Here is a 21,695-nt window from a genome sequence, read left to right on the forward strand (position 1 = left end):
AGCAGGTGGCACCAAAGAGATTAATCATAAACGACGAAAAAGTCTGCATTTGTGCTTGTGTATTTCTTTTTTTATGCTCCAAAAAAAGTCCGTGTAAAAAAAGACAGAATTTTTCAGGCTTTTCTTCAAAGGTAATTTTACCATCTCTACTTCTATTCGTAAAGCAACCGTAGAAGAAGATCCAATATCAGGAAGTAGGAATATAATTTGATAGACTTTGCTTTTTGAAAGCGTCAATGTTAGCTAATTATTTATTAATGTTCTAGATTTGCTCATTCTGCACGATCATAATTGCAGATCTGGACCATATACACGGTATTTCATTACCTTTGTTTCCTAGTACTGTAGCTATAGTTAGTTACGCGCATAAGTGTATTCTGCAAACTGTAGCTACATCTCCTCATTTCAAATGTTATGACAATCTAAGTTATTGTAGCTAATCATTCATTGTGGCTGGTTTATGTAGGTATAACCTTAGCTGGGTTTGTCAACTCCACATATTGGTGGAGTGATTGTTAGGTTGCCACGACTATCAATCGGTATGAGGGAAAAGACCAGTGTGTTGTGAACAACATTAGCGTGGGCGACAAGAGTGGAATAGGTTGTTCGCCTTCAAAATAAAGGTTCCGAATTGAAACTGATGCAAAAGGTTGCAAATCGTGAAAACATGACACAATTGGACTAGATAAGGCTAAACAACGTTGGAATGTTATATAAATTCAACAAAAGACAATTAGCTAGTTCATTTGACAAAGTAAAGTAAAAAATCAGTTGAAATCACACTGTGGATGTATTTGAATTCAGAATTGCATTGGGGGCATACTTACAATCCCAGTCAAAACTTTGGACACCTACTCATTCAAGGATTATTCTTTATTTATACTGTTTTATACATTGTAGAATAATAGTGAAGACATCAAAACTATGAAATAACACACATGGAATCATGTAGTAACCAAAAAAGTCTTTAAACGCATATTATAGATTCGATAAAGTAGCCCCCCTTTTGCCTTTGCATATTCTTGGCAGTCTCACAACCAGCTTCACCTGCAATGCTTTTCCAACAGTATTGAAGGAGTTTTCACATATGCTGAGCACTTGTTGGCTGCTTTTCTTTCACTCTGCAGTCCAACTAATCCCAAACCATCTCAATTGGTTTGAGGTGGAGTGATTGTGGAGGCCAGGTCATCTGAGGTAGCACTCCATCACCCTCTGACTTGGTCAAATAGCCATTACACAGCCTGGAGGTGTGTTGGGTCATTGTCCTGTTGAAAAACAAATGATAATCCCACTAAGTGAAAACCAGATGAGATTGTGTATTGCTGCAGAATTCTGTGGTAGCCATGCTGGTTGGCACGATGGCACCAAAAAATAGGGCAGCTCTGCTTTTAGCTCCTAAGCAACTTTGCAGTATTTTGCTTTTTGTGTGTTATTTATTACATTATTAGTCCTTATGTTTTTTTGTGTTATTACATACAGCCGGAAATAACTTTCGGATATCAGAGCGGCGGTAACTCACCTGCATTACGACTTTCTCGAATTGGATGCTTTGTTCGTACCCCCCAGGGCAATTTAACTGATTCCAGAGGCTGATCCAAAACACCGCCGGCGGAGAAGAGGTATTCGGAGTGGACTCCTAGTCCGACTCAGGAGGCGCGCACACCATCCACCGCTTCCGAGTATATTACTAGCTAATGTTCAGTTTCCGGATAATAAAGTAGACGAGCTTAGGGCGAGAAGGGATTGTAACATACTCTGTTTCACGGAAACATGGCTCTCTCGGGATATACTGTCTTCGTCCCTACAGCCAGCTGGGTTCTCAGTATATCGCACAGACAGGAATAAAGAACTCTCTGGGAAGAAGAAAGGCATATGTATCATGATTAACCACTCATGGTGTGATTGTGATAACATACAGAAACTCTTGTCCTTTTGTTCACCCGACATAGAATACCTCACAATCAAATGCCGACCGTATTACCTCCCAGGAGAATTCTCTTCGGTTATAGTCACAGCCGTGCATATTCCCCCTCAAGCCGATACACAGATGCCCTCAAAGAACTTCACTGAACTTTATGCAAACTGAAAACCAAATACAATTGAAGTCGTAAGTTTACATACACCTTAGCCAAATACATTTAAACTTAGTTTTTCACAATTCCTGAATTTAATCATAGTAGAAATTCCCTGTCTTAGGTCAGTTAGGATCACCACTTTATTTAAAGAATGTGAAATGTCAGAATAATAGTGGAGAGAATTATTTATTTCAGCTTTTATTTCTTTCATTACATTCCCAGTGGGTCAGAAGATTACATACACTAAATTAAATTGTTTAACTTGGGTCAAACATTTCAGGTAGCCTTCCACAAGCTTCTCACAATAAGTTGGGTGAATTTTGGCCCATTCCTCCTGACAGAGCTGGTGTAACTGAGTCAGGTTTATAGGCCTCCTTGCTCGCATACACCTTTTCAGTTCTGCCCACACATTTTCTATGGAATTGAGGTCAGGGCTTTGTGATGACCACTCCAATACCTTGACTTTGTCCTTAAGCCATTTTGCCACAACTTTGGAAGTATGCTTGGTCATTGTACATTTGGAAGACCCATTTGGGACCAAGCTTTAACTTCCTGACCGATGTCTTGAGCTGTTGCTTCAATATATCCACATACATTTCCTCCTCATGATGCCATCTATTTTGTGAAGTGCACCAGTCCCTCCTGCAGCAAAGCACCCCCACAACATGATGCTGCCACCCCCGTGCTTCACGGTTGGGGTGGTGTTCTTCGGCTTGCAAGCCTCCCCCTTTTTGCTACAAACATGACGATGGTCTTTATGGACAGTTTTATTTTTGTTTCACCAAACCAGAGGACATTTCTCCAAAAAGTACAATCTTTATCCCCATGTGCAGTTGCAAACCATAATCTTGCTTTTTTTATGGCGGTTTTGGAGCAGTGGCTCCTTCCTTGCTGAGTGGCCTTTCAGGTTATGTTGATATAGGACTCGTTTTACTGTGGATATAGATACCTTTGTACCTCTAAACAATTGTTGGAAAAATTACTTGTGTCATACACAAAGTAGATGTCCTAGCCGATTTGCCAAAACTATAGTTTGTTAACAAGAAATTTGTGGAGTGGTTGAAAAACGGGTTTTAATTATTCAATGTATGTGTATGTAAACTTCCGACTTCAACTGTATCTCTATAGTAGGCAAAAGTACTCTGGTGAGCCAGACTGGGAATCTTCGTAATCCTATTAATCGTACTCCCTCCTTTGTTATACTGCTGTGGGGAGACCAGTATAAATCTCTTCGGGTACTCATTGACTGGGGCAGATGAGAGTTTTATGAATGCTACTCTAGTTTCTGAATTAGGTATTCCCACTCAACTTCTCTCTGTTCCCATGGATACTAGAGCACTGGACTGACGCTCCATTGGTAGAGTTACCCACAGCACTGTTCCTGTTAATTGACGGGTTTCAGGAAATCACAGTGAGGCAATACAGCTGCTCCTCATTGAGTCTCCCCATGTTCCAGTTGTTTTGGGATTTTCTTGGTTTAAGAAACACAACCCCATTATTGATTAGACCACAAATTCAATCCTGGGTTGGAGTCCGTTTTGCCATTCCCATTGCCTCAAAGCACCGCATACTTCCCCGAGACAGCCTCCTCGGGGCTTGAGTCAAGTCTCGGATTTCTCTACTTTCCCCACAGAGTACCACGACCTCCTGGAGGTTTTCAGCAAGGCACGGGCTACTTCTATTCCCCGGCTCCAACCTAAGTGTATGTATACTTCCGACTTCAACTTTATCCTGAGGCCGTATTTATTGTAGCTGGGGATTTTAGCAAAGCAAATTTGAGGAAACCGCTTGCGAAGTTTTATCAACACATTGACCGCAGCACTTGCGACTCAGCTTTTCAAAATGCCTACAAGGCATCCGCCCTCCCGTCGGAAAATTTGATCATGACTCCATATAGCTCCTCCCTTCCTATAGGCATTAACTCAAACAGGAAGTACCTGTGCTATTGACTATTCAACACTGGTCTGACCAATCAGAATCCACGCTTTAAGATTGTTTTGACCACGCAGACTGGGATATGTTTTCCGGGTAGCTCTGAGAATAACATCGACAGATACGGTTTATCAGAAAGTGTATAGGAGATGTTGTACCCACTGCACACTGCCCTATCCCATCTGGACAAGAGGAATACTTATGTAAGACTATAGCTCAGTATTACACCCCATAGTACCCTCCAAGCTCATCATTAAGCTCGGGCCCTGGGTCTGAACCCAGTGCAACTGGGTCCTGGACTTCCTGACGTGCCGCACAAATCTGATTGTCATAAGGTTCCATGACTTTGTCCACACAGGGCATCTGAACACACAAAATACATTTTGATGATTTTCATAAAATTCTGTGTGTTTTATTTAACTTTTGTACACCTGTGGTGTTCCCGGTTAAAACTGACCGGTCATTAGAAATGAATGGGTGAGACTACAATTAGTGTATAAAATTGAGTTCAGGCACATACCCATTCATCAGATGGACACACTTCCTCTCCCAGACCACACACACACACACCTCATTCCCCTTCTTGGCTTCAATGGCAACCTCCACGGGAACCTTTCCCCCACGGGAACCACAACAGTTGGCGTTCTCACAATCGCAACATTGTTTCAATACTATATAGAACTTTTCTCACAATTCATTTTGTGGCAGCACAATGACCAAATGATATACTGTATGTGAGGCTCTTTTGATTATATCTTTGATCATGAACTTGTGAGGAGGAGAGAGGCCAGGAAACGGACAGTGAAGATGCATTAGAGGAAAAATTAGTCTGTGATAAATAGCACTGTTTCATCTGATTATTTGTTATAGTCAAAATAATCCATACATTTATGCTTTTTTAAACTCAAAAACAAGTTGTATGAGCTCAGGTCAATGAGGCCTACAGGCAATAAATAGCAAATAGAAGTTAAAAACTTGTAATGTTCACAAGAACTTAAGTTGCTAAAAAGATCTAACACAACATTAGGTGATCATATATGTATTGATATGGATTTATAAATAAGCTATAATGGGGCTGTCATTTTGGACTGCGAACACATAATTAATTAACATGAAACGAACACAACAGGAGGGTTAAACAGTAAACGGTTTTTGTTGCAATACATAATGAATACACCCCTGCTCCTTACCGAGGTACATTTGTTTTATATCGGATATTCAATGGAGATTTGGTTTTCTCTCATCAATATCTATTGAACCAAGCAATGATAATATAATATGATAATATAAATAGTGCATACAAAAAGACACCATTACTAACTCCTCCATGGTTCGTTGGACAAGGCCAATGAGGAAAATTAATGGAGTTTTTCTAGGGTTTTTGGATAAATGGCGAAAATAAGGTCTGTGGTAAACACAGGCTGAGGAGATCCTATACGTTTTGTTCTGCGAGATAATCTTCATCTGCTAACATCACTTTTTGTGAATCTTTAAGAATGTAGGTAATAATACTAATAATAACAATAAAAAAATCAAAGGCTTCATAATTCATAAAGGTCATGTTAACTGACTGCTATTATCTCATAGAACAAAACCTAGAAGATCTCCTAAAGGCGTTCACATGCTTCCCAGCCAAAACAGTTTGGAAGAGTACGTGCATATATTATGACAACATTTTGTGATGTTTTGGACTTTGTTGAGGGTTTTTTCGGCTGTTCGGGTACACTACTTTTTTTCTGGAGTCAAGAGGAAGTTCAGAGCCAATGTCTACGCCCCTTCGTCAGTGATTGGTCAACACCAGGGATTCTTCAATAAAACATTTGTTGTCATTCAACGAGAGATTACTAATTTTCATGCACGTTTTTTAAAAGTGTGTGTGTATATATATATATTTATATATAAAAAAAAAAATATATATTTGACCCTCTTTCTCCCCAATTTCGATCTTGTCTCATCGCTGCAACTCCCCAACGGGCTCGGGAGGCGAAGGTGGAGTCATGCGTCCTCTGAAACATGACCCGCCAAACCACACTTCTTAACACCCGCCTGCTTAACCCAGAAGCCAGCCGCACCTAATGTATCGGAGGAAACACTGTTCAACTGACGACCGAGGTCAGTCTGCAGGCACCCAGACTGCCAAAAGGAGTCACTAGAGCGCGATGAGCCAAGTAAAGTCCCCCCCAGCCAAACCCTCCCCTAACCCGGACGACGCTGGGCCAATTGTGTGCCGCCCTATGGGACTCCCGATCACGGCCGGTTGTAATACAGCCCAGGATCGAACCTCGGTCTCTAGTGACGCCTCTAGCACTGCCTTAGAACGCTGCGCCACTTGGGAGGCCATGCACATTTTTTTTATTTAAAAATACTTCATCAAGCATCTAGTTAGATGTAAAATTGCACGACTAAGATCTCTTTGGCAAAAACTTCAACATTTGACAGATTTCTTGAGTTATCTTAGATTAAATCTGACTATATTGAGGCTACTGTACTATTGCCCCTTCTTTCTTGTTTTTCAAGCGAAGGTCTTTTAAGGGAGTATGCGAGCACATTCGTTCAGTTTTGCTTAGCGAACTTCAGCTAACCGCCAGCCGAACTGAAGCATTCTGACACCTTAAGCCTGTATAACCTTATTTTCTGCATTTTTTCCAAAACCCATTTCTTCCCCCATACTTTTTTCCCATATGGATGGCTGAACGAACCAGAGGTAACTTATTATTGGATTTTAGGACTAGAAGCTCTATGAAGATGGTATATTCTGAATCGGGTGGATGGAGAAAAATCCACACCTTTCTTTCTTTTGTTTGAAACCTTATTATTAAAATCTTCAATAGCTCTTAGACAAAGCGTGCCATGACTATGAAAACGATATATTATGAATCGGGGGAGGAATCCACATCTTTTTTTAAATAGACATTTCAGATTTTTCTCCATCCACCTGATTCAGAATATACTGTACCACCTTCATAGTCATGGCATGCTTGGTTCAATAGCTATTGACTAGAGAAAGCCGAATATCCAATATAAAACCAATATTACTTTGGCCTGCTTGTTTGGTGAAAGTGTTGCTTCCTTGTCCTAAGAAAAGCTATCATGAGTTCCTAATTGTCAACTCCCACAGTTTACGACTGAATTGTGATGGGAGATGGCGGCACCAGAAACTCAGCTCATGCTAAGCATTGGATTAATTGGTAAGGCAAGACACCGAATATCATTCCCTTGTTGTAATTATGTTATCCTGCTGGTTGATGCATGCCAAGTGTTCTCCTGTTTGGCTTTGACTGTCACCACATGATATCAATGTGATCAAGTATTTGACTTCCTGTAAATCTTGAGAACAGTTAAATGTAAATATATATTGGTAATATTTGTAATAATGAGTTGTGAAAGTAATATGACATAGTATATTCACATTCTTCCCCCACACAGAGAAAGACGTGAATGCAGACACCTTGTGGGTGTGGTGCTATCCCTCAGTCAGTGCTGAGCTCCGGGAGGTCCTGCTCAGTAAGTGCTGTCTCACACAGGACAGCCAGGGCCTGAACACCTTTGTGTTCGGCCAGTTCTGCCGTACCTGGTACTACATATCCACTGTAGAGGTACAGGAACCCTCCGCCCTAAAGAAGGTACAGTTAGTTTAGAAATTCTCCATTCATTGAAAAAAACTTTAAGGTGTTGAAGGCCTAATGGTTATAAGTTCTATTATATTGCTCATATTTCTCTCTCTTTAGGTCACACATTTTTCATTAGTTGTCACAGCAAAGGACTTCAACCCTGAGAAGTATGCAGCATTCAGTCGAGTACTATGCAGGTACAACATACTGCACTAATGCATCCCCAATGCCAAGTGTCTGCTTATTTAATACTTCCCCCAAAATGTATTTCTTCATGTGTATTTTATCATTCAGAATGTACATCAAACATGGGAGCCCAGTGAAAATGGTGGAGGGTTACATTGCAGTCCTCACCAAAGGCATCTGCCAGAGTGATGAGAATGGCTCCTTTCTCATCAAGGACTACGATGTCAGGAAGGCGTACTTAGCAGGCTCAGTGAAAGGTAAGACAGTTATTACAGTATAAAGAAATGATTGTTGATACAAGGTGCTTGACACTGTCAAGATTTCTTAATGGCATGCAAAGAAGCTGATTGCCAGGATTAGGTAGACTATCTTGTGATTACTGTTTCAGATGTGGTGTCCCAGTTTGGGATGGAGACCATCATCCTGTACACAGCCCTTATGCTAAAGAAGAGGATTGTGGTCCATCACCCTCGGATTGAAGCACTGTTGGAGTTCACAAGGTGACTAAGGCAAATGAGAAAATGCAGTCAAGGTTTGAGCTTTGACAATCATAATTGTTACATTACGGTGGGCCAAAAACAATGGTAATTTAGAATATTCAATATACTTCATTGTATATTGGACTTCATCGTCGAAGTGGATAACCATAACATTTTCTGAAAGAACATTAGAATTTTGATAGCCTTTAGCCGCACCCTCATTCTACTCCTCCTCTGTTCCGCGGGTGATGTGGAGGTAAACCCAGGCCCTGCATGTCCCCAGGCACCCTCATTTGTTGACTTCTGTGATCGAAAAAGCCTTGGTTTCATGCATGTCAACATCAGAAGCCTCCTCCCTAAGTTTGTTTTACTCACTGCTTTAGCACACTCTGCCAAGCCTGATGTCCTTGCTGTGTCTGAATCCTGGCTTAGGAAGGCCACCAAAAATTCTGAGATTTCCATACCCAACTATAACATTTTCCGTCAAGATAGAACTGCCAAAGGGGGAGGAGTTGCAGTCTACTGCAGAGATAGCCTGCAAAGTAATGTCATACTTTCCAGGTCCATACCCAAACAGTTCGAACTTCTAATTTTAAAAATTAATCTCTCCAGAAATAAGTCTCTCACTGTTGCTGCCTGCTACCGAGCCCCCTCAGCTCCCAGCTGTGCCCTGGACACCATTTGTGAATTGATCGCCCCCCATATAGCTTCAGAGTTTGTTCTGTTAGGTGACCTAAACTAGGGATATGCTTAACACCCCGGCAGTCCTACAATCTAAGCTAGATGCCCTCAATCTCACACAAATCATCAAGGAACCCACCAGGTACAACTCTAAATCTGTAAACAAGGGCTCCCTCATAGACGTTATCCTGACCAACTGGCCCTCCAAATACACCTCCGCTGTCTTCAATCAGGATCTCAGCGATCACTGCCTCATTGCCTGTATCCGCTACAGGTCCGCAGTCAAACGACCACCCCTAATCACTGTCAAACGCTCTCTAAATCACTTCTGCGAACAGGCCTTTCTAATCGACCTGGCCCGGGTATCCTGGAAGGATATTGACCTCATCCCGTCAGTTGAGGATGCCTGGTCATTCTTTAAAAGTAACTTCCTCACCATCTTAGATAAGCATGCTCCGTTCAAAAAATGCAGAACTAAGAACAGATATAGCCCCTGGTTCACTCCAGACCTGACTGCCCTCGACTAGCACAAAAACATTCTGTGGCGGACTGCAATAGCATCGAATAGTCCCCGCGATATGCAACTGTTCAGGGAAGTCAGGAACCAATACACGCAGTCAGTCAGGAAAGCAAAGGCCAGCTTTTTCAAGCAGAAATTTGCATCCTGTAGCTCTAACTCCAAAAAGTTCTGGGACAGTGTAAAGTCCATGGAGAACAAGAGCACCTCCTCCCAACTGCCCACTGCACTGAGGCTAGGGAACACGGTCACCACCGATAAATCCATGATAATCTAAAACTTCAACAAGCATTTCTCAACGGCTGGCCATGCCTTCCTCCTTCCTTCCTCCATCCCTAAAGCCAACACCTAATTTGGCCGCCTTTCCTTCCAGTTCTCTGCTGCCTGTGACTGGAACGAATTGCAAAAATCGTTGAAGATGGAGACTTTTACCTCCCTCACCAACTTTAAACATCTGCTATCAGATGAGCAGCTGACCGATCACTGCAGCTGTACATAGTCCATCGGTAAATAGCCCACCCAATTGACCTACCTCATCCCCATACTGTTTTTATTTATTTACTTTTCTGCTCTTTTGCACACCAGTACAGTGCCTTGCGAAAGTATTCGGCCCCCTTAAGTTAATACTTTGTAGTGCCACCTTTTGCTGCGATTACAGCTGTAAGTCGCTTGGGGTATGTCTCTATCAGTTTTGCACATCGAGAGACTGAACTTTTTTCCCATTCCTCCTTGCAAAACAGCTCGAGCTCAGTGAGGTTGGATGGAGAGCATTTGTGAACAGCAGTTTTCAGTTCTTTCCACAGATTCTCGATTGGATTCAGGTCTGGACTTTGACTTGGCCATTCTAACACCTGGATATGTTTATTTTTGAACCATTCAATTGTAGATTTTGCTTTATGTTTTGGATCATTGTCTTGTTGGAAGACAAATCTCCGTCCCAGTCTCAGGTCTTTTGCAGACTCCATCAGGTTTTCTTCCAGAATGGTCCTGTATTTGGCTCCGTCCATCTTCCCATCAATTTTAACCATCTTCCCTGTCCCTGCTGAAGAAAAGCAGGCCCAAACCATGATGCTGCCACCACCATGTTTGACAGTGGGGATGGTGTGTTCAGGGTGATGAGCTGTGTTGCTTTTACGCCAAACATAACGTTTTGCATTGTTGCCAAAAAGTTCAATTTTGGTTTCATCTGACCAGAGCACCTTCTTCCACATGTTTGGTGTGTCTCCCAGGTGGCTTGTGGCAAACTTTAAACAACACTTTTTATGGATATCTTTAAGAAATGGCTTTCTTCTTGCCACTCTTCCATAAAGGCCAGATTTGTGCAATATACGACTGATTGTTGTCCTATGGACAGAGTCTCCCACCTCAGCTGTAGATCTCTGCAGTTCATCCAGAGTGATCATGGGCCTCTTGGCTGCATCTCTGATCAGTCTTCTCCTTGTATGAGCTGAAAGTTTAGAGGGACGGCCAGGTCTTGGTAGATTTGCAGTGTTCTGATACTCCTTCCATTTCAATATTATCGCTTGCACAGTGCTCCTTGGGATGTTTAAAGCTTGGGAAATCTTTTTGTATCCAAATCCGGCTTTAAACTTCTTCACAACAGTATCTCGGACCTGCCTGGTGTGTTCCTTGTTCTTCATGATGCTCTCTGCGCTTTTAACGGACCTCTGAGACTATCACAGTGCAGGTGCATTTATACGGAGACTTGATTACACACAGGTGGATTGTATTTATCATCATTAGTCATTTAGGTCAACATTGGATCATTCAGAGATCCTCACTGAACTTCTGGAGAGAGTTTGCTGCACTGAAAGTAAAGGGGCTGAATAATTTTGCACGCCCAATTTTTAATTTTTTATTGTTAAAAAAGTTTGAAATATCCAATAAATGTCGTTCCACTTCATGATTGTGTCCCACTTGTTGTTGATTCTTCACAAAAAAATACAGTTTTATATATTTATGTTTGAAGCCTGAAATGTGGCAAAAGGTCGCAAAGTTCAAGGGGGCCGAATACTTTCGCAAGGCACTGTATCTCTCTACCTGCACATGACCATCTGATAATTTATCACTCCAGTGTTAATCTGCTAAATTGTAATTATTCACCTACCTCCTCATGCCGTTTGCACACAATGTATATAGACTATTTTTGTTTTGTTTTGTAAAAAAAAATTATACTGTGTTATTGACTTGTTTATTGTTTACTCCATGTGTAACTCTGTGTTGCTGTCTGTTCACACTGCTATGCTTTATCTTGGCCAGGTCGCAGTTGTAAATTAGAACTTGTTCTCAACTAGCCTACCTGGTTAAATAAAGGTGAAATAAAAAATCAAATAAAAATTATATTAAATGTATGATTTAATTGTATTCTCCTCCCCCAGAGCTCTTCCAGCTCTGACATGGCACAGGAAAGACTGGTCCATTCTGCACCCTTATGTCCACCTGGCTGACAGTGAGTTGGAGAATCTCAGGACATGCACTGGTGAGGATGTCTGGATCATTAGATCCACATTACAACAAACTGATTCAGACTTGGGTGTGTACATTAAACACCAAAGAGAAGAAAATGGACTAAGGGAGGGACTTCCTGGACATGTTCATTTTCTGTTGCAAAACATTTTTAAATGTTTTCCTTTGCATGTCCTAATGAACACAACCCAGATATTGAACGGATACCCATTGTGTCCCAACAGTCAGTTCTTCACTGACAGACACAGGAAGACTCATGCAATAATTGACTTGCATTGAATTAATTTGCATGCATGTTGTTCATAAAGAAATATGTTCCTTGGAGATTTTCAACCCAGTGTTCAGTTTTAGTACCCACCATCTGCATTCACCCATATGCTCACTGTCTCTGCAGGATATGTGGCAGGATTTGTTGACCCACAAGTGAGCAACAGACCGGATTTGTTTGATGTGTATGTAAACCTCCCAGATACTGAGATTACCGTATCCCAGAGTGCCAAAGGTGGGTGTCACAATTAGTATATTCTTCCTATGAGTGTAGAAGACAAAGTGAAGAATGTTTACATTTTTTTTTTTTAAACTGAGTTTTACCTCATTATTCTCATTATTCCAATGCAAGCATCCACCATTTCTTAAACACTATAACTCTACCACACTACCAGAGGCCATGGCTATGGGAAAGTTGCACAAAGACATTGGCCTCGTCATTGTCCAGTCTGCAGAGGATGCTGATAGAACAGATGGGCAGGTTATCAAGGTGAGTTGAAAGCATACATTACATCCTTTCCATTTGTCCATCTATGCTCAGAGATAATGTTTGGGATGTCTATTCAAAGACTTAGTATTTTATACAATTTGAGATTATACATGTAATGAGGTGTTATAGAAATGTAATACATAAGTATTCAGGTATTTAGCACAATCAATAAAAATAAAAAAAGCTGTCTGTTTGCTATGATGACTGAAATTCAACCTGTTTCCAGGACATTTCCATAAAGACGAGGGAGATCCTTGCTAACCTGGCGTCCTTAGCTGAGGACTGTGAGAACTCTAAAATCACCCTGGAGACCTTAAAGCAGCGTCACTTCCCGCCTGCTACCGAAAACTTCTTGTTCCACTTGGCAGCTGCTGAGCAGCTTCTCAAGATATGACCCTTGACCTCCTACATCATCTGGTGTGAGGTCACTCTGAATATTAGCATGGGTATTCATCTATGTAATTATACATACAGTGCATTCGGAAAGGATTCAGACTCCTTGACTTTTTCCACATTTTGTTACATTACAGCCTTATTCTAAAATGTATCAAATAGTTTATGTATATATATAAAAAAAAAAAACTGATATCACATTTACATAAGTATTCTGACCCTTTACTCAGTACTTTAGCAGCGATTACAGCCTCGCGTCTTCTTGGGTATGACGCTACAAGCTTGGCACCTGTATTTGGGGAGTTTCTCCCATTCTTCTCTGCAGATACTCTCAAGCTCTGTCAGGTTGGATGGGGAGTGTCACTGCACAGATATTTTCAAGTCTCTCCAGAGATGTTCAAGACCGGGCTCTGACTGGGCCACTCCAGGAAATTCAGAGACTTGTCCCGAAGCCACTTCTGCATTGGCTTGGCTGTGTGCTTAGGGTCATTGTCCTGTTGAAAGGTGAACTTTCACCCTAGTCTGAGGTCCTGCGCGCTCTGGATCAGGTATTCATCAAGGATCTCTCTGTACTTTGCTCCGTTCATCTTTCCCTTGATCCTGACTTGTCTCACCATCCCTGCCTCAGAAAAACATCGCCACAGCATGATGCTGCCACCACCATGCTTCACAGTAGGGATGGTACCAGGTTTTCTCCAGACGCGACGCTTTGCATTCAGGCGAAAGAGTTCAATCTTGGTTTCATCAGACCAGAGAATCTTGTTTTTCATGGCCTGAGAGACTGTAGGTGCCTTTTGGGAAACTCCAAGTAGGCTGTCATGTACCTTTTACTCAGGTGGCTTCCATCTGGCGACTCTACCATAAAGGCCTGATTGGTGGAGTGCTGAAGAGCTGGTGGTCCTTCTGGAAGGTTCTCCCATCTCCACAGAGGAACTCTGCACTTGAGCTCAATGCCGAGTCTCATAGCAAAGGGTCTGAATACTTATTTACACAAGGTATTTCTGCTTTTTATTACATATACATTTGCAATACATTTGCAAACATTTAAAAATATATATGTTTTGGCTTTGTCTTTATGGGGTATTGTGTGTAGACTGAGGAACATTTAACATTTTTAGAATAAAGCTGTAACATAAAACATGGAAAAAGTCAAGGGGTCTGAATACTTTCCAAATGCACTATGTTGCAGTAAGAAAGAACCGTGCACTTGCATTCAAAGTTTTGATTTGGTTTGTGGGGACAACAGTAGCCAAAATGCAAAAATGTACTTTTATACGTCACAACTAGTATAATGTGCTATAGCTACCTGCTATAGCTGTTTGATGTCAATTTCATCAAATTCAGTTGTTGTATGGCAGCTTAGTTTGAGTGGCCAAGTTTCATACATTTTGTCCACATATTGATGCATATTGTGGAAGTTGAAACCACAAATATGCCACAGTTGCATTTTAATGGTTAAGGTGAATGGGAAACACTCAGGTGTTATGTATCACACACTATTGCATTCCTGACACTTAACAATACTAAAAGTCTACTTGTCATTATCTGTGACAGAAAAAAAAAAAAAAAGAAACATTTTCTTTATTGTAAAGTATTGTCTTGACAATAATACAATAACAAATACCTAAAATATTGGTGCTATGGGCAATATGTGAAATAGGGCTAATCCATTGAACACTGACGAGGTACGTGTTTGCTTGTAGTTACTTTGTCTTACTGTTATATGAACAATTGAGAACATGGTTGTCTTGTTCCCCAGGTGCAGAATGGCTGGGAATATAAGCACTGCTGTGTCTTAAACGGTCTAATAAATCACGTAGCCCTAGCATTACATAGTTCAGGAATCCAATAGTTTATTTTAAGACTTAACAGAATAATTTGAGGTCTCAAGAACCACGATTTATCCCCTTAGATTTCAGAATTAAAATAAGAGATGCATGGCAAATGAGATATATGCAGTTTGTTATTTTAAAATCATTTATCTTAACAATGTGTTGTCGATTCTTATTAATTAATAAAGTGCCAAAATGGAACTAATATCTTTGGGTAATGCAATATAAGGAATCTCTCATGTTTGGGTGTTGCTCAGATGAGAGGGAGAACAGATAGCGTTTTTCTAACCTTGTGTCCTCAGTTTGATAAGCAGGAGACCGATTGCCAAGGGTGGAGGCATAACGGATATGTGTCCTCCCTGGAAAGCTGTCCGCTATTGTTAGTTACTGGAGCAATTTCTTTGGTTTTGTATATGACCATTATGTCAAATGATGTTGCATACCTATTTGTTACTGTAATATGACATTGATATTTTGAAAACAATGTAATTTATTGTTTCACTTCTTGGGCAATTCTACCCTTGTTCTCAAAGGCTCGTCTTTGTGCCTGAATAGATTCAATGAGACACTAACGTTGCATGCACTACGCATGTCCTCATCTAGGTGTTAGGAGATTCAACTAATCTATTTGAAATTTCTGGAATATCCTATTTGTTCTAAAAATACATTTAAGTATCTGTGCTGTCAACAAAATCCACACTTTTTAAAAAATGAAAATGTACATGTCAATTTAACTAAAATACTGGAGTAATATGATTTGCTTTTGTAAGATCAAACTTGTAAACCAAATCACTAAACTTGAAAGGTGAACAGCTGTACGAGGAAGGGCATTGTTACAAACTCATGATTACAATGAATTTGCAGTGCATTGTTAATTTACATCCACTTACAAGTTGCAGCTATTAAATTCAACTGAATCGAAACATGGACTCTGTCCTTTATCAATTTAATTAATTATGACTGAATTCATCATCCTAGTGTATGAAGCAACACTGCATCCCGTGGCCGTAAAGGTTACTTCTCATGCTGCCCAGTCAGTGAAGTCACACGGATTTGGTCCTCCTGCTCCCACACTGCAGTCTGCAGAGCTTGTTTGCTGGTGCCTCAGAGGCCCCTGTGGTAGAATAGTTCACCACTTACCGCTGCAGTCTCTAATTCTTTTTCCAGCTTTTCCTTTTTGATCTGTAAAGCAGAGAGAATAAAATGTTGAGTTGCAGTATGTTTGGGTTTTGGAAAGCGCACAGTAAATACAGTATTAACGTATCTAAGTCCTACCGTTCCAAGCTGTGGATAGAGACTGAAGGACACTGGGATCATCAGGCCCAGGACGATCGCAGTGCTAATGTGACGTATAGGAGCCACCAGCAGGGGGCTCCTTTGCAGAAACCTTGCCCTGAAATGACAGAAAAAAGATGGGGTCAATTTGTTCATAGCTTTAGGTAAAGAAATCTTCATAATTTTTCTGATTTCAAGCTAAATGTTTGCTGGATTAAAGCACATATTGTATTAGTCATATCAAAGGCAATATTAGCAAAGCTGTGTCACCAACTATTTATAAAACAGATTAGCTAACCTTATATACTCAAAGACTTGAATAGGTCATAGTGGGAAATGCAGCCCCAGCACAAGACGAGTGACTTACTTTTGCAAGAGGAAAATAAGAAGATTAGGAACAGCAGCTGTAGTGCCTAACAGAGCAGCCCTGGAGAGAGCAGTCTCCCTCACAGCCTAACCAGGAAACATGGCAGCGATCATTATATTAAAAAAAGAGCCTGCTGATGCCTTTTTATTTTACTTCAAACTTTTTCCCGCTCACCTTTGCTCCAGCTGCCTGAGAGATTCCAACAGAATTCCCATTGGAATCAAACACCTGGATTCCATTCTCAGACTCCTCACTTCTGACAATGACCACATTGAAATAGGCCAGGGAGGCTATGGGATAAAGCACAGAACTGAGAAAAGGAACACCACCCTATCCATAAATGTGGATAAGGGCTTCAGAAACAAACACCCTTTGATCAATAAATCTATCAACAAGGACTTTGTTCATAAGACACAATTAGAGTTACACTGGGGCACTGATTCCGGATAGAAATGGTAACAACGTTCATCTAAAATTGGGATTGTGATAATTCTTTGTAACAGTACCCTGATGTCCCAGATTTTTTTTTTAATTTCACCTTTATTTAACCAGGTAGGCCAGTTGAGAACAAGTTCTCATTTACAACTGACCTGGGCAAGATAAAGCAAAGCAGTGTGACACATGGAATAAACAAACATACAGTCAATAACAATAGAAAAGTCTATATACAGTGTGTGCAAATGAGGTAAGGGAATAAATAGGCCATAGTGACAAAATAATGACAGTTTAGCAATTAAACACCAGAGTGATAGATGTGCAGAAGATGAATAAGCAAGTAGAGATACTGGGGTGCATAGGAGCAAAGAAATAAATAACATAATGGGGATGAGGTAGTTGGATGAGCTATGTACAGGGGCAGTGATCTGTGAGCTGCTCTGACAGCTGGTGCTTAAAGCTAGTGGGGGAGAGTGTCTCCAGTCTCCAGTGTCTCCAGGGGAAAGTGTCTCCAGTTTCAGTGATTTTTGCAATTCGTTCCAGTCGTTGGCAGCAGAGAACTGGAAGGAAAGGCAGCCAAAAGGAGGAATAGGCTTTGGGGGTGACCAGTGAAATATACCTGCTGGGGCACGTGCTACATGTAGGTGCTGCTATGGTGACCAGTGAGCTGAGATAAGGCGGGGCTTTACCTAGCAAAGACTTGTAGATGACCCGGAGCCAGTGGGTTTGGCAACGAACATGAAGCGAAGGCCAGCCAACGAGAGCATATAGGTCGCAGTGGTGGGTAGTATATGGGGCTTTGGTGACAAAACGGCTGGCACTGTGAGTGTTGGAGGCTATTTTTGTAAATGACATCGCCAAAGTCAGGGATCGGTAGGATAGTCAGTTTTATGAGTGAAGGATGCTTTGTTGCGAAATAGGAAGCCGATTCTAGATTGAATTTTGGATTGGAGATTCTTAACGTGTGTATGGAAGGAGAGTTCACAATCTGACCAGACACCTAGGTATTTGTAGTTGTCCACAAATTCTAAGTCAGAACCGTCCAGAGTAGTGATGCTGGACGGGGCGGGCAGCGATCGGTTGAAGAGCATGCATTTAGTTTAACTTGCATTTAAGAGCAGTTGGAGGCCACGGAAGCTCATTGAAGCTCGTCTGGAGGTTAGTTAACACAGTATCCAAAGAAGGGCCAAAAGTATACAGAATGGTGTCGTCTGCGTAGAGGTGGATCAGAGAATCACCAGCAGCAAGAGCGACATCATTGATGTATACAGAGAAGAGAGTCAGCCCGAAAATTGAATCCTGTGGCACCCCCATAGAGACTGACAGAGGTCCCTCCGATTTGACCCACTGAACTCTGCCTGAGAAGTAGTTGGTGAAACAGGCGAGGCAGTCATTTGAGAAACCATTGAGAAACAAAGGCTGTTGAGTCTGCCGATAAGAATGTGGTGATTGACAGAGTTGAAAAGCTTGGCCAGGACGATGAATACGGCTGCACAGTATTGTCTCGTATCGATGGCGGTTATGATATCGTTTAGGACCTTGAGCGTGGCTAAGGTGCACTCAGATCACTTACTTTCAGTGCACTTTTCAAATGAGAAATAGTTTTTCAAATCCTTAGCACTTACCTGAGAGGGGTATTGGTAATACGGACCTAAAAAACATCTGGACAGCTGGGCTGCTCATGCTAAGTCGCTGTATGACTATTTGAGGAATTGCCTGAAACACAGGTAAAGTCAAACCTGGTGTCATCTTGATGATCAAACATGCTCTGACAGCCATCATCTTTTTAAAATGTAACTAGGCAAGTCAGTTAAGAACAAATTATTATTTACAATGACAGCCTAGGAACAGTGGGTTAACTGCCTTGTTCAGGGGAAGAACGACAGATTTTCACCTTGTCAACTCGGGTATTCGATCTAGCAAACTTTCGGTTACTGGCCCAACGCTCTAGCCACTAGGCTACCTGCCGCCCCAATCTACAAGTATGTCATTAACCAAATACATAACATTTTTCCCCATTAGTGATACTCACCCCTGCACATGTTGCATATGCAACTGATCCGACAATCAACAGACCCTGCTTCAAAGAGGTCTTAATGCCCTGATGGAGAAAAGACATGATACGAATATAAAAAGAAAAAGTAGATAACAGATCACAGTGTGGGATGACATAATTGGGCAAAAATAAGGTAATTTCTTTACTATTTACCTTGTCAGAAGATGCGTTTCTGTTTGCATGATTGAATCCAGCGCTGTAACTCTGAAGCAAAAACTACAGAAATATTTTTCTTAGTGAACAATATTGAGTACCAGGCAGTAGCGGTCAGTGACGTTTAAGATGAGGGAGGACTATTTTTTTTATGAGCATGGCCTTTTTCTATTACAGCATATTGAATGACTGTCAATCATATTCCATTTACCCAGTTCAACATAACGTTGATAGGTTTAGGCTACTACTCATACCTATCATGAGCTTGCAACAACCTAGCCTATGAATGAAAGTTTACAACGTAGGTGCACAGGTTGAGAGAAACATTTGAATAATCAAGGTGACAGACAGTGACACATTCAAAACTGCCTTGCACACTCTTGCCTGCATCTAGCTGATCTAGGGTGTAATCATTAGTCCAACAGTTGCAAACCAGTTTCTATCAGACAAATTCAGACAAATTACGTTTTGCTCCGTTTGCTTCCATTTAAGAAACGTTTTTCAAAAGAATCAGCAGTCATCTAACAGACTCCCATCCAGAGCGACCCACAGAAGCAACCAAGGTCAACATCCTGGTCAAGGGCACGTTGACAGATCTCCCACAAGGTCAAAAAAACGGGGACCCGAACCAGCGACCCATCAGCCACCGCCACAAGTTTCCGACCGCCAGGCCACCAGCCCTCTAAGACCACTCCCCACAGTCCCCAAGAGCTGCCCCTCAACCATCCGAGAATGAGAGTGTGTGTATGTGTATAAATACTTTTACTAAGACTGGCCTGGTCTCTCCAAATTTCCCAACAGTACTATTTCTAGGGTCAATTTTAGATCAATCAACCATTCCTGAACCTGAAACCAGAAACAGGCTGAGGGCAATACCAAAACAAATGGTCTATTTATTCTGTATCCTCACAACAAAATCTGCAGCGCTGCGATGATTGTACGCCCCAAATATTCAACATTTTGTTGGTGGCAAGAATTCTGTACAATAATTTTAGATGCCAAGCAAGAAGTCTTGAATCTTGCAGCTGTTCAACTATTGTCTTTCTCTCCTTGAGTCAACTACTCACCACATTTTATGCACTACAGTGCCAGCTAGCTGTAGCTTTCAGTACTACATTCATTCTCTGTTCCTTTGATTGTGGACAAAATGTAAGTTCATGCTGCAAGAGCACTGATAGATTGGAGGACGTCCTCCGGAACTTGTCATAATTACTGTGTAAGTCTATGAAAGGGGGTAAGAACCATAAGCCTCCTAGGTTTTGTTTTGAAGTCAATATACCCAGAGTGCTGTTAAGTCAACTGTAGACTTTCATTGCAAAACAGTGTTTCAATAAATTATTTCAGTGAAGAGGATGGTCCTCCCCTTCCTCCTCTGAGGAGCCTCCACTGGTACTTGGTTATGATTATATCAGTTGATGTGATCATCTACAAGTCCCTTACCTGCCAGAATAGAGCCGGTTTGACTCCACTGTGTGGCAAAAAGCTGGCAACAACCTGAAGGAAAATGAAAAGTATGTTAATCAACCACTACAGTGTGGTGAATATGAGATATCAATTCATTTGAAATAACCATGAAATTGAAATACACCAGCTGCAATTGCTATGGGAGTTTTAGGGTGATTAACATTTTTTGTACTAACAATTTAGAGTAAAAAGTGATACACCATGAAATAAAATGTAAAACACTTACCAAAGGGGCTGATATTGGTAAAAATGCTAAAAAATAAATTAAATGAAAAATGCCGTTAAAAGATATCATGATTTTGTTGCCCTTATTTTCTGTAAAAAGCTAGTCTCTCGACCAGGGCTCTCCAACCCTGTTCCTGGAGAAGTACCATCCTGTAGGTTCACTCCAACCCTAATCTAGCACAGCTGATTCTAATAATTAGCTGGTGGATAAGATGAACCAGGTTAGTTCCAACTGGGGTTGGAGAAAAAAACCTACAAGAGAGTAGCTCTCCAGGAACCGGGCTGGAGACCCTGCTCTAGACAGCCTCCCACAATGTTACCCATGTTTGTTGCCCTAGTCTGGGATTTCTAAGACTGGCTTGACTAATGTAACAAAGCACAGAGAAAAGAACTAGGCTACGATCAGACATTTCACTTGATTAATTAGACAGTACCTTGAGGACGGAAAACAGCTGGAAGTATAGCACCAGTACCAGCATGAACAGAAGACTGCAGGAACAGAGATATCAAAACTTTGGAAGATATCAAAATAAATGCCATAACCAAGCCATAATGTACACTACCGTTCAAAAGTTTGGGGTCACGTAGAAATGTCCTTGTTTGAAAGAAAAGCACATTTTTTGTCCATTAAAATAACATCAAATTGATCAGAAATACAGTGTAAACATGGTTAATGTTGTAAATGACTATTGTAGCTGGAAACAGCAGATTTTTAATGGAATATCTACATAGGCGTACAGAGGCCCATTATCAGCAACCAAGACTCCTGTGTTCCAATGGCATGTTGTGTT

The 21,695-nt window shown here is 41.2% G+C and overlaps 2 protein-coding genes across 5 annotated transcripts in view; one reads left to right on the top strand and one right to left on the bottom strand.

Moving 5' to 3' along the window:
• LOC110502282 (DENN domain-containing protein 10) lies at positions 1 to 15,852 on the top strand. 3 transcript variants are annotated; one of them, XM_090216640.1, is made up of 11 exons: positions 33 to 131; positions 267 to 315; positions 7,126 to 7,195; positions 7,434 to 7,630; positions 7,736 to 7,815; positions 7,913 to 8,061; positions 8,193 to 8,304; positions 11,860 to 11,960; positions 12,342 to 12,449; positions 12,610 to 12,704; positions 12,931 to 15,852. In XM_090216640.1, exons 3-11 carry the CDS (start codon positions 7,150 to 7,152, stop codon positions 13,096 to 13,098), a joined length of 1,056 nt encoding a protein of 351 aa, XP_090072766.1. In that variant the 5' UTR covers positions 33 to 131; positions 267 to 315; positions 7,126 to 7,149; the 3' UTR covers positions 13,099 to 15,852. The 3 variants fall into 3 exon arrangements, with proteins under 3 accessions (XP_090072764.1, XP_090072766.1, XP_090072765.1); XM_090216638.1 differs by lacking the exon at positions 267 to 315 and having other exon boundaries at positions 1 to 131; XM_090216639.1 differs by lacking the exon at positions 33 to 131 and having other exon boundaries at positions 149 to 315.
• Positions 14,531 to 21,695, bottom strand: part of sfxn4 (sideroflexin 4) — a 16,882-nt gene continuing 9,717 nt past the window's right edge. Inside the window, exons 5-14 of one of the 2 annotated variants that reach the window (XM_021580205.3) lie at positions 21,339 to 21,393; positions 20,906 to 20,931; positions 20,656 to 20,709; positions 19,216 to 19,278; positions 19,039 to 19,107; positions 18,632 to 18,722; positions 16,746 to 16,861; positions 16,572 to 16,657; positions 16,205 to 16,322; positions 14,531 to 16,111 (exon numbers count right to left, since the gene is read on the bottom strand). In XM_021580205.3, coding sequence (XP_021435880.2) covers positions 16,034 to 16,111; positions 16,205 to 16,322; positions 16,572 to 16,657; positions 16,746 to 16,861; positions 18,632 to 18,722; positions 19,039 to 19,107; positions 19,216 to 19,278; positions 20,656 to 20,709; positions 20,906 to 20,931; positions 21,339 to 21,393 — 756 coding nt within the window. In that variant the 3' untranslated portion in view covers positions 14,531 to 16,033. The remainder of the gene's footprint in view (positions 16,112 to 16,204; positions 16,323 to 16,571; positions 16,658 to 16,745; positions 16,862 to 18,631; positions 18,723 to 19,038; positions 19,108 to 19,215; positions 19,279 to 20,655; positions 20,710 to 20,905; positions 20,932 to 21,338; positions 21,394 to 21,695) is intronic. The other variant, XR_016490901.1, reaches the window with a different exon arrangement.

The sequence above is a fragment of the Oncorhynchus mykiss genome, chromosome 23, assembly GCF_057628025.1.
Source record: "Oncorhynchus mykiss isolate SJ-2025 chromosome 23, ASM5762802v1, whole genome shotgun sequence".
Lineage (NCBI taxonomy): Eukaryota > Metazoa > Chordata > Actinopteri > Salmoniformes > Salmonidae > Oncorhynchus > Oncorhynchus mykiss.